The sequence below is a fragment of the Engraulis encrasicolus genome, chromosome 20, assembly GCF_034702125.1.
Source record: "Engraulis encrasicolus isolate BLACKSEA-1 chromosome 20, IST_EnEncr_1.0, whole genome shotgun sequence".
NCBI lineage: Eukaryota > Metazoa > Chordata > Actinopteri > Clupeiformes > Engraulidae > Engraulis > Engraulis encrasicolus.
Genome location: NC_085876.1, coordinates 40,338,631 through 40,351,130, shown reverse-complemented (window position 1 = coordinate 40,351,130; position 12,500 = coordinate 40,338,631). Strand labels below are relative to the sequence as shown.

Below are 12,500 nucleotides of genomic sequence, written 5' to 3'. Positions count from 1 at the left end.
AAACACAAAACTTAAGAGCTGCCATAACCACTTCGGATATGTTTAAAATTCTGCGGTCGCTCAGCTCTTCTCAAATGAATCTTGATAGGCCTAAGAATAAACACACACAAGCAAGCAGGCAGGCAGGGGAACTGCGGAGGCCGAATGCTGCTCTCAATTACAATCTCCCAATCAGCAATTAACAATGGTCAAAGACAGGATCGTGCAAGATTAATCACTGTAATTTAATGTTGACGGTCTAAATAATGACAGCCCAATTAGCCAGCGGTGGCCCTGTTTGGCCCTCAGCTTCACTCATTTGAAGCCTTTGCAAAAAAAAACAAACGAGCCGGGTGAGCAGAAATGTAGCCTCGACTGTCCAGCCAGCACTGTCAACGCAACCTGCAGGAACTTGGCATTCACATCCAATTATTTAGCAGACAACTCGCGTAACATGCTAGGGTATATATTTTGTCAGCGCACGATGCTCCCTGGTAATCAAGCTAATTCGCTCTGTCACTCGTGTCTTACTTCGGCCAAATCAACTACAAGAACCTCCCCACCTCCTGCCTTCCCCTCACGTCCACCTCCTTCCTCCCCCCTTTTAGTGATGAAAAGACTTGTCCTGCTCCATGCAGCTCGACTCAAAGTTGAGCCACGCTCTTTCTCTTTTTTTTCAAAGAGAATATATATTATGAATATGTTCGCCGTGGAGATTAGCACTGCAGTGTATAATGCGCTGGGATGAAAGGAGGAATAAATGGGTTTCCTGCTGAAAAAGAAAGAAAGAAAGCAGACAGTCACCCTTTTTTCCCCTCCGTCGGGTGTCTCCCTCAACAAGCCCTGAGGCAAAGTTAAAGCTGCGCACGTAATTCCCCAGTCCCTCTGGTGGCTGGCTGAAGTCACATTTCTCATTGTTAGCAAATTAACAGTGAACTCCGGTGACTTCGTTTAACAATACGGATTAAATGATAAGCGCGGAGCTGTCAACTCGGGCTAATAATAAGCCGCGTGAGGTGGACGCCTTCGGGATCTGTGTGTACTATGCTGCAAATAAACTTTCAAAGGTGCTGCTACCCAAACATTTTCATAATTCTGTCTTCTTCCTCATTAGCAGTTTAGCCTCACATGTCGCTATGGTGACTGGAATATACAAAATTGATGAAGAAGAAGAAAAAAACAAACAAGAAAAAGAAGGCAAATACCCTTCAGATATTCGTTTCATTTTCTTAATAACCTCCTGAACAAAACTTTTTGACAGGCAGTTAGTTGGTTGGTCTTTGAACAAAATGTCCTACTAAGCAGAACTTTTTCCTCATCTTCTGAGTTTTGACCTTTCGTTTCCTGGTCTGTGATTTGTGATGGTCCCTCAGTTTGAGAAAGCAAGCACGCTGCCATGCTACCTCGCCTGTTACTTTACTGAAACACCAGTGATTCCACTAATGAGCTAATCCACCTGTCTGATGATTTGTGTGTTCACTAGGAACAGCTAGTTCAGAACAGGCCTGGGTAAGATATTGTATGAAGAAGGAATTTCACTTTAAAAAGAAAAAAACCTCTCCATCAGGGGATCAACATAGTGTGTGTCTCCACAGTTTCAGAGACCATCAGATGTGATTAACTTGATTTTATCGAACAAATTGCTAAAAGACTAACATTTCGATCAGAGTGATTAGCATAAGTCTTTCGGCACTTAATGAAATGTTTATCTTCAGCTTTTCACAAGTTTTTTTTTTAGAGGGTCATGTTGGGTGCGCCCCCTAGCCTCAGTGGGGCTTGGGTGTCTGCACAATTTAACTTCGACATAGTCCTGCTTTGTGTTTTTGTGTGAGTCATGCTAAGTGCTGTCTCTCAGCAGTCACTTGGGCATGGGAAATTGCACTGTTAAATAAAGAGAGTTTTTCAGATACTATAACTATGGGCTTGTGTGAGAGGCATGTTCTTCTGCTTTGTGTTTTTGCCGGAGTCCCGTGTTGGGTGCTCTCCTCTCTCTCTCTCTCAATTTCAATTTCAAAAGCTCTCTCTCTCTCTCTCTCTCTCTCTCTCTCTCTCTCTCTCTCTCTCTCTCTCTCTCTCTCTCTAAATTTCAATATCTCTCTCTCTCTCTCTCTCTCTTTCTCTCTCTAAATTTCAATAGCTCTCTCTCTCTCTCTCTCTCTCTCTCTCTCTCTCTCTCAAAATTTCAATAGCTCTCTCTCTCTTTCTCTCTCTCTCTCTCTCTCCCCCCATCTCTCTCTCTCTCTCTCTCTCTCTCTCTCTCTCTCTCTCTCTCTCCCTCTCCCCCTCCCCCTCTCTCTCTGCACTCACCTGGGCTTGGGCACCTGCTCCTCCGCCACGGGTGTCCAGGCCGACTCGCTGGTCTTCTGCTCCTTGAACTTGCCGTTGAAGGTCCTCTCAATGTCGTCCATGTAGAACGCGCACACAGCAGAACCGGGTATACTGGGGAACGGCAAGGGGACACGGGGATATGAGAAGATAATGAAGTTGTCAGGGCGGCTGATCTATAAGGGCTCTGCATATAGCAGGCCAAAGGCCCACTAGTCACTGGACCTTGGCATCTTATAGCGAGCGTGGCACTGAACTGTGCCAAGCAAAAGCAAGCAATCTCCATTCTTCATTTCAAGGTGTGTGTGTGTGTCTGTGTGTATGTGTGTGTCTGTGTGTGTGCGTGTGTGTGTGTGCGTGTGTGCAGGGCCGGGTCTGGCTTATTTGGCGCCCTAGGCGAGTTTGAGTTCTGTCGCCCATCTCCCCCCCCAAAAAAACTTTTGAAAGAAAAAAAAACCCTCTTTTTTATACCTTACAGAACACAAGAGTAATACCGATAGTAAGCTTAACTAAATAGCATCAAGAACAATAACTGTTCTGCATCAAATGGATTTCTGGTTCAGATTGAGTCGCATGAAAGTACCTTCACTGTGTGGTGTCTTGGATGTAATGGTGGCGGTGCCCCCAACCCCAGATGAGAGGGAGGTTATCAATGTGTTTGAATTGTTAAGTGGAATTGAAATGCCAGGAGAGTGATACAGTACATTTGCATGTAAAATGCATGTGTAGACAATAGGCCTACCAAGGAGGTCTGCATTGATAGCCTATCTACTCTACCTACAGCATCACAAAGCATGGCAGCATAACAATTTTAATAAGATACACATTTGTGCTGTCTATGATTCCAAACCAATTTCATTTCTGGACTGGAAATAGTGGTGCATTTGTGAGTAGGAGAATTATATCTATGTGTTTGAACTGGAGGGACAGGGTGAGAGAAAGGGAGAAGAGCTGTCACGCTTTTGAATTTCATAATATACAAAATATAGTAAATAGCCTCACTTGTCTGCAATACTACATCACTCAGCATGAAAACATGCTGTGCATGGTTCTGTTACATGATTAATGAAGGCCTATGTCATTCTGGTCTGGAAACAATGTTTTTTTTAAGCTTACAACAAGCAGGTAATTCATTCAAGTGGATGGAAGGAGATATGGCAGCTAAAAATGTTTTTAACATGGCACCAGTCTTACTTTAGATTGCTTGTCAACCTAAGCAAGTATTATGATGTCAGGTGGTTGTTAGTGAGTAGGCTACTAACAGCTACTTTACTGGATTTCATTGCTTGGCATACTTGGCTAATGTTAGCATGCTAACTAGCGATTTCTCAGATCAAAAGCAAAGCTCTTTTTCCCTCTAATTCCAAACAGTAGCCTCATAACTATTAGGCTTTCCATTATCACAAACGGTTGCTGATTAAATCACATAGTTCCAAAACGCCCTCTGCAACTCCTGCATCATGCAATGACTGGTTTAATGAGAACATAACAATTCTCCACCCAGCAGAGCAACGCTGCTGTTTGCGCTTGCCCTCTCCAGTGTTGCCAGATTTTCTACGACAAATAAGCGGCTGACGCCCTAAAAACAAGCCCAAAAGAAGCGACTGAGGGGCGTCGTGAAAACAAGCCCAAAAGAAGCGACAGAAAGGGTGGGTTGTCAGTCGCGTGCCTGGTCAGGGAAGACCTTGCTCTTTACGGGGATCTGCGTGGCTGCTAAAATCCCCACAAGTGACCACAGAAAGTGGGAGTTAACAATATTGTAGCAGGGTCACTTGTAAGGATGAGTGAAAAAAAACGAGTTGCCATTGAGAAACACATTCAAATCACCACCAGAGCAGGAGAAAACAGCAAGCCCAACCTTGAAAAGAACAAGCCCAAAAAAAATTTACTTTACAAAATTAAAAGCGACTGCTCAAAAAAAGAAGCCCAAAGTCGCGTATAATAAGCGGACTTGGCAACACTGCTCTCGAGTCGAGTGAGTCTCCAAAAATCTAAATATATCGCACGCTGTCACTCGTCCCGCCCCCTTTCTCAGGACTGTCTGTTTATTGGTTCACAGACTTCCCAGAGACAGTTGAAAGCGATATTACTATTGGCTGAGGGGCGTTTTGCCGTGAGGAGCGCTTTCGCCACGCTTTGTTGATTGCGACTTCATAAAAAAAACCTCCATATCGCAAAATTACGCATCGGAGAGCGCCATTTCGGCGCTCCTTCTTCACATTGCGCTCTAGGCGACCGCCTAGCCAGCCTATGCTTAAAACCGGCCCTGTGTGTGTGTGTGTGTGTGTGTGTGTGTGTGTGTGTGTGTGTGTGTGTGTGTGTGTGTGTGTGTGTGTGTGTGTGTGTGTGTGTGTGTGTGTGTGTGTGTGTGTGTGAATGTGTGTGTGTGTGTGTGTGTGTGTGTGTGCATACACTGTATGGGTATGGGTATACATGCGTATGCACTGTATGTGCGTCTTTGTGCATGCTTGCGAGTACATGATTGAGTATGTTTGACATTCTGCAAATTGTGTGATGTGACGTGATTATACTGTATGTTTGTGCATGTGGATGTGTTTCTGCGTGTTAATCATTGTCCGCTTCTGCATGTATGCAAATTATATGTACCGGTATGTCTGTTGTGAATGTTAATTGTGTCTGCTCGTAGCTGTGTGTTTGTATACGTTTCAATCTCGCTCACTCCTCACCGGTTCATCTGCATGGTGAAGGCACTCATGATAGCAAGTCACTGTTTGATGAATGCATCGTATGTACTACGTAGTATACATGCATGCAAGCAGTGACTTGCTACATGTATATACTGTAGCAGCCTGATTTCCAAAAATTCCGTGCTCCTGGACACGGATGTTAAGGACACAAAATCTGTGTCCAGTAGCAGGGATTTTGCCAAAATTCTGTGCTCCTGGACACGGAATTGTTTTCCGTGCTCCTGGACACAGAATTGTTTTCCGTGATGGGCACACGGAAGTGCTTTCTATAGGCTATTACCACAGCACTGTGTAACTCGAAAATACGTACCAAATGCTAATCCTAAACAAAATAATGCTATATCAATTTAAGTTGTGCCCTGACCAAAACATTCCCTAACCTTAACCTGTCCTTAAAGACATATTTTTGAGAAATACCTTTTCCAGTTGGTTGCTAGGCTATCAAATTCATATAATGAATTAATTAAAAACTAGCTGTGCCCAGACCAAAACAATCCCTAACCCTAACCTGTCAGTAGGAAATGTTTTTTTTGAGAAAAAATATTTGAAATTTAAAAAATCCTGAGAAAACACAAGACTGTGGAAACATAGAGCTGTGGGAGTAGCCTATAGAGAGAGCACTTCTCTGTGTCCATCACGGAAAACAATTCCGTGTCCAGGAGCACGGAAAACAATTCCGTGTCCAGGAGCACGGAATTTTGTGCCAGGAACACGGATTTTGTGCCCTTAACATCCGTGTCCAGGAGCACGGAATTTTTGGAGATCATGTTGACTGTATGTATCTATGTACAGTGACAGTATATACAGGGTGTCCCAAAAAATCTATACACACTTTAAATGATTATAAAATAGGTGCTACTTTGTGTAATTTGCAAAGTGAAATAGAATTTACAGACATCAAATTCCTGCTTTGACACTGCCTATTCTCAAACTGATGTCTTAAATATTCAATGTAAGACCTGCAAGTCAGAGAAAGTAAATGCAGCCATTGAAAGTGAACGCGCAAAAAAATCCAATGTGAACTGTGTGTGATCTGCGTTGTCAGGCATGCCTGGGCCAGAGTTTGAGAATAGGGGCAGACCAAACAGTCATTTCATTTCTGTAAATTATATTTCACTTTGAAAACTTTGAATGTTTATAATTCAGACTTAACAATGTTTTAAAGGGTACTTATATTATGGGAACACCCTGCATGTACTGTATGTAGTATACATGCATGTGTGTATGTATGTGTGTATGTATCACGGCTTGACACTGGCACCTGCCAACCGGCCAAATGCTGGTAAAACTTGGCTGTGGCAAGTAATACTTTTGGTGTCACTAGCCAATTTGGCTGGCAACTTATATGGTTTGACTGACATATGTATCATAGTAGCCTATTTTCTGTTGTTTGCCCCTTGTGTATCAATTGATTGTATTTAAGTTCAAGAAAAAGCCCAGTAACTCAGTTTCTATTTTCTTGATAGAATTCCATGTAGAAAGCTATACACTTTGCTTTAGCACCTCATCTTAGGTTATACGTACACAATCATGACAAAAAATATATATATATATAAAATCTGTGGCTAGTGGAATACCTGAATGGCTAGTGACTGTGTGACTAGTGTGACTAGTGACTGTGGCTAGTGGAATACCTGAATGGCTAGTGACTCGGGAAAACCACTAGCCACAGTGGCCAGTGAGTGAAAAAGTCAATGTCAAGCCCTGGTATGTAGTATGTATGTATGTAGGTAGGTATGTAAGTATGACTATGTACAGTATGTACTGTATGTATGCATGTATGTATATAATTATGTATTTGTATATTCTTTCCAGCTCACCTGTTCATCTGCGTAGTGAAGACCCCCATGACGGCGGGCCGCTGGTTGATCTGCAGCACGTTGCTAAGCGACTGCATGACGTCGAAGTAGAAGAAGGAGTCGCCGGGCAACGAGCAGTTGAGCCGCGCCTTCAGGAAGGAGGTCCAGTAGCGGTCCAGCACGCGCGGAGAGCCGCCCCCGTCGTTCTTACACACCCGCGCCACCCGCGAGAACACCACCTGCACATGGGATAGAGTGTATACATAGGGGACGGGGGAGTGGGGGAGACAGAGAGAGAGAGAGAGAGAGAGAGAGAGAGAGAGAGAGAGAGAGAGAGAGAGAGGGAGAGTTGGGGATGGAAAGAGAAGGAAAATGGGAGAAAAGAAGATTGTTGTTATTGTGAAGGATTTTTTTTTGGAGAGAGAGAGAGACCACGACACAGACGGGGAGAGATGAAGAGGAAAAAAATAGAATGTTAGTGAAAGTAACAGAACAGCAGAGAGAGTGGTACAAAAAGAAAAAAAAAAAAGAAAAAGTTACAAATACCAAACCTAGAAAGAACCTAGAAAGGCAGATAGGACAGAGAGAGAAAGAGAGCGAAAAAAAAAGGATATAAAGGGAGAAAAGAGACAATGAAAGTAATAAAGAATGAGAGAAACGATAGAACAAGTGAAAAAAGAGACAGAGGAAGCGCAAGGAGGAGAGGAGAGAGAGCAGTCGACGACAGGAAAGAAGAAAAGTGGAAGTGGAGGAAGAGGTGGGTGACACGCTGACAGCTAAGAGGTGTCCACCTGGTGACTCAGCCACACAGTCGGAGACAAGGCCTCTCAGAGCCACGGCCAAGGTCACTGAGGACACCTGTGTCCCTAAACACCTTTTCCCAGCCTCACATCACATGTCATCCTCTCAGATGAGCCGCAGCTAATGGCGGTAGCAACAGTGATTAATCGGTAAATGCTTTCCTGCACAGACCCTGCAAGCCTGGCTGTCACGACCACGGGCACTAAATCAACACCTGCCAACCAGTCAAATGCTGGTGAAAATTCAATTTGGCCAGTAGAAAAGAACACTTTACTAGCCACTTCGACCCATTGAGAGTGTGTGTTTGGCTGGTAGGATTAACATCTACTATCCATTTTGACTGGTGATGAAAAAAGTTAATTTGAAGAGTTCAGATGCAAAAACCCCTAACTCCATTTCTGAAGACCTGCACTTCTATATTTTTAGAGAACCCCGTTGTTGGTTTGGTTTACATTCCTGTACTTGATAATACATATAAATATATTACACATATATTATGTTATGTTATATTATGTTATATTACATAAATTGAATAAAAAAGGCACTTAAGGGGTTTTGCATTTGAACTCTTCATTTAGAGTCCTGGTCAAAACTACAGTTTAAAGTTCTTTTTGTGCCACTGGTTTGGCCGAGTTGCCTTGTATTAGACCAAGTTCTCAGAGGGTGGGTTTAATCCATTAAATGCCTCTGCATGCTACAGGGTGAATCTACAGTCAGTCAGACCACTCTTTGCGCTGACTTAGCTACCAGGGGGACTAATACATCCTAATCCTGCCCCATTAAGCCGTCGGAAATGCTCAGATTTAATTGGCTCTGATTCAGGGGGAGATTTATATTTCACAAGACTCGGCTAACTTGGCCCAACTGACTCAGCTGCAAAATGTTGTGCTGGGTCATATAAAGTACGGTTGGGCCCAAGATTAAAATGGTTTAATTTATTCTATTATTGTATTTTCGTTTTATATCAACTATCCACACAGATAGATGCAGAAAGTAAGTGCAAGTTGAGAAGTCAATCCCAGGTTAAATAGCTGAAAGCTAAAATCAACTTTTCCTTCTAGCACAGGTGACTTCACAGGGGGGCAATCCTCAGTCCTTGTCCTTGGCGCTCATTACATTTGGCTGGTTGGATCACATTTGGCCAGATTGTCTGAATGTCTGAACCCAGGATTACGATTGACGACCTTTAGGAAATGATAGATCCAAACCTTGGTTATCATAGACTCATTTATGGTAATTTTTCTCAAAACAACACGCCCGAAGTGTTCATTTCGATATATGCTGATATACTGTACAGAAGTGTGCTTGATTATTGTGGACTACGTTTGATTGTGTCTAGGACATGTCATGTGACTAGGACTACATTTCCGACATTATGCTAATCTAGTACATGTATATTATATGCCTTGTTGACACATGTATTCCTCAAATACACATCCGTTTGTCTATGAGTCACTACTTGTCTACTAACAGTCAACATCAACCTGAGCGGAGTTCAATCGCTTTCGTACGAAGTACAGTATACTTGGCCAAACAATTGTGAATCGATAAATCTGAAGCGTTAGCGGCGTCGTTAAATCCCCATATGTACTGTTGTCCGGCCCGGAGAGCGAGAATGAGCTGCCACCAGCCTGAAGGATCATTTCAGTCAGACAGCCGGGGCCCTGCCAGCAGCTGCCAATAGCAGTCAAGTGAGTCTGGCGCTGATAAACCCTCTTCAGAGTGTCTGTCGACTCTGTTTAGCTCGCAGGAAGTGCCGCCTGAGCAGATAACGCTGATGAAGTTGACTATTTAGCGCCGGTGTGGCCGTTGCAGCACTCGCAGAGTGCTTTTGTGGCTGAGGTGCTTTTTGAAAAGGGGAAAATTGATTGCGGAGTTCAGAAGAAGTGTTTGGAGGTTATTTGGGAGACGTCGGATGCACACCAAATACAGCCATCCCTACACACACGCGCACACGCATGCACGCACACACACACGCACACACATTCACACAGGATGAATACAGGCATGTGACTATGCACTCTTACACCCCTCCCCCCCAAACACAGATACGTGCCACACACACACACACACACACACACACACACACACACACACACACACACACACACACACACACACACACACACACACACACACACACACACACACACACACACACACACCAACACACACACAGTGTTTTTTTTGTCTGTATCTCAGGCTCACCTTGCCAAGGGAGGTGTACTCCACTGCAATCTCACTGAGGAAGAAGTAGACATAGTTGCCGTACTCGATGGCATGTAGGAAACGAGGTTCTGGGAGAGAGAAAAGAAAACGTAAGACACGGACAATTATTACAAGGTGAAACAGCTACAACTGATGGATATCCTGCACCGTCCATTTGGTCAAGTGGGGGTGTCGTGCCGAAAAGCGAGTCCCTGCCAGAACACGAGTGCCCTCATTGAAACCAATGACATTTTTTGAGAGAAAAGTATACTAATTTTTGCAAAATGAATTACATAGTTTATGAACTAAAAATATGCTTATTAAACATTACTCGTCCTCCACTTAATGTGAGCTATTTGAATGAAACCATAACATTTGTTATGACAATTCTTCGATTCTTTTATGGAAATAATACTGAAATTGTAACCAGCTCTTTGTAATACTTCTAGAAGGAATGTAGATGCTTTATTGATAGGCTTCTATCTTAAATTGTGTCGGATTTGTCTGCAAACATGGGTAAAAAATATCTGAAAAATTGGTCATTGGTTTCCATTGGTTTCAATGAAGGCACTCGTGTTCTGGCAGGGACTCGCTTTTCGGCACGACAGTGTCAAATATTGTGCCAACAAGCCCAGATAATTTAAAGTGGAACAAGCAAACATAATACAGAATGTGCCGCTTCAGACACAGCACTTGCCCTCAAGTGAACTGAGTCGTCACACTCCTCAGTCTGTGACTTGACTTGTGTCTTCTGTGACTCTGACTTAAATGGTTGCGGACAAAAAAACGAACAAAATGGTTACCTCGGAGCCACTTGGAGTCGTACTTGACCGTGCGGAGGACGGGGCTGCCCTCCCCCCCTAGGCTGCGGTAGATGACCGCGTCGCTGGCCAAGAAGTCCGTCATGGTGGCCGAGTAGAAGTTTCCCCCTGCCAGGCGAGCGCCAGAGAGAGAGAGAGAGAGAGAGAGAGAGAGAGAGAAAGAGAAAGAGAGAGCGAGAGGAAAGAGATGGAGAGATGGAGATGGAAAGAGACGGAAAATGGGGGAGAGAGAGAGAGAGAGAGAGAGAGAGAGAGAGAGAGAGAGAGAGAGAGAGAAAGAGAACATTACACAGTGTTTGTTGGGGGTTTGGCAGAGGGACAGAGTCGCAAGTCATTTTACAGAGAAACATGATGGATTATGGTCACCAAGCCTCCAGCAATCACACCGAGTGCCTTTGTGTATGTGTGTGTGTGTGTGCGCGTGTGTGTGCGCGCGCGCATGTATTTGTGTGTGTGTGTGTATGTGTGTGTGTGTGTGTGTGAGTTTGTGTGTGCGCGTGCGTGCGCGCGCACGCGTGTGTGTGTGTGCGTGAGAGAGAGAGAGAGAGAGAGAGAGAGAGAGAGAGAGAGTGTGTGTGTGTGTGTGTGTGTGTGTGTGTGTGTGTGTGTGCGTGTTTGTGTTTGTGCTTGTGCTTTGGACGGACAAGCAAACAGGCCAAGCCAACTTTGAGAAACACACAAACAAACAAACTGAGCAAACAAAGTGAATTACTGACGTTTTTCTGCAGCAAACTCCAAGATTATTACATTTACATTACATTATGACATTACACACAGGGAAAGGATGAACAAGGCTTGATTCTTTCACCAATGACAAATGAATGACGTCTGTTTTTATAAGGACTGGCAGAGCGATGGAGGAGAAGAGTTGCTATAATGTGCCTTGGCGTGAGCCCTCGGGCGACTTATGCTGTGCTAGATATGCCCACCTGCAAAAATGCCCACGTTGGACTGGTGGGACTCAAACGGGCATCGCGCCTGGCCCACCAACTCTTCCCCGACCTGTTCCAAAGAGTCCATCTACAGAATGAGAGAGAGAGATAGAGAGAGAGAGAGAGAGAGAGAGAGAGAGAGAGAGAGAGAGAGAGAGAGATTGGGAGAGAAGGAGAAAGACAACAACACCACAAATGTGTGACTCACAAATGAGTGTCGACAGACATCACACAAAGCTGCACACTGCACATCGGAATGCAAATTTTGCAGAACAATCACACAAAAAGAACCGCAACTGTCATTACACTGACTGCAGTGCAGCCATATGGTTATATGCACTCAGCGAGACATGTCAAACAATATGCTGTGAGCAGACAATATATTTAAAAATATGCATTAAACTCGTCCCCAGAAAAAAAAAGAATGGGTATGCGAAAAAAAGAAGAAAAAAAAGGGAGCGGGTACTTGTTATTGTAGCTCCATAAAGTTTCCTGGAGACATTTACAATTGTTATTGGTGCTATTGAAATAAATAAAGTCACGTTTAATCTGAAGCTTAATTGGATTGAAATTTTAATTATTTGAACATCTGCTTGTCGATTAACGCCAGACGCGGTTGAGCATTTCGCTGCAATGACAACTCATGTGTACTCACTAACTGACTGCACTCATGTTGGTGACAGTGCAGTACTAGTTTGTAGAACAGATGATAGTGAAGATAGTATTAGTTATATAGTTATAAATAAATGTCTTAAACCCCACGCTTATCAAAACCTCAGTATGCTAAATCTGTGCTGATATAATGGTATAGTTTATTATTACTGTTACATGGTAGTGTACAAATGCCTTAGGCCCTATTCTAATCAAAAGGTTGCACAGGTTTTGTGTATCTGTATGCCCTCTTGAGAATGTGTGTGTTCAGCGACC

The 12,500-nt window shown here is 43.7% G+C and overlaps 1 protein-coding gene across 1 annotated transcript in view; it reads right to left on the bottom strand.

The window, feature by feature from the left end:
• LOC134436636 (semaphorin-6C-like) overlaps positions 1 to 12,500 on the bottom strand; it is a 219,422-nt gene that overhangs the window by 51,011 nt on the left and 155,911 nt on the right. The window contains exons 10-14 of the mRNA XM_063185950.1: positions 11,571 to 11,661; positions 10,624 to 10,749; positions 9,821 to 9,909; positions 6,833 to 7,050; positions 2,287 to 2,418 (exon numbers count right to left, since the gene is read on the bottom strand). Coding sequence (XP_063042020.1) covers positions 2,287 to 2,418; positions 6,833 to 7,050; positions 9,821 to 9,909; positions 10,624 to 10,749; positions 11,571 to 11,661 — 656 coding nt within the window. The remainder of the gene's footprint in view (positions 1 to 2,286; positions 2,419 to 6,832; positions 7,051 to 9,820; positions 9,910 to 10,623; positions 10,750 to 11,570; positions 11,662 to 12,500) is intronic.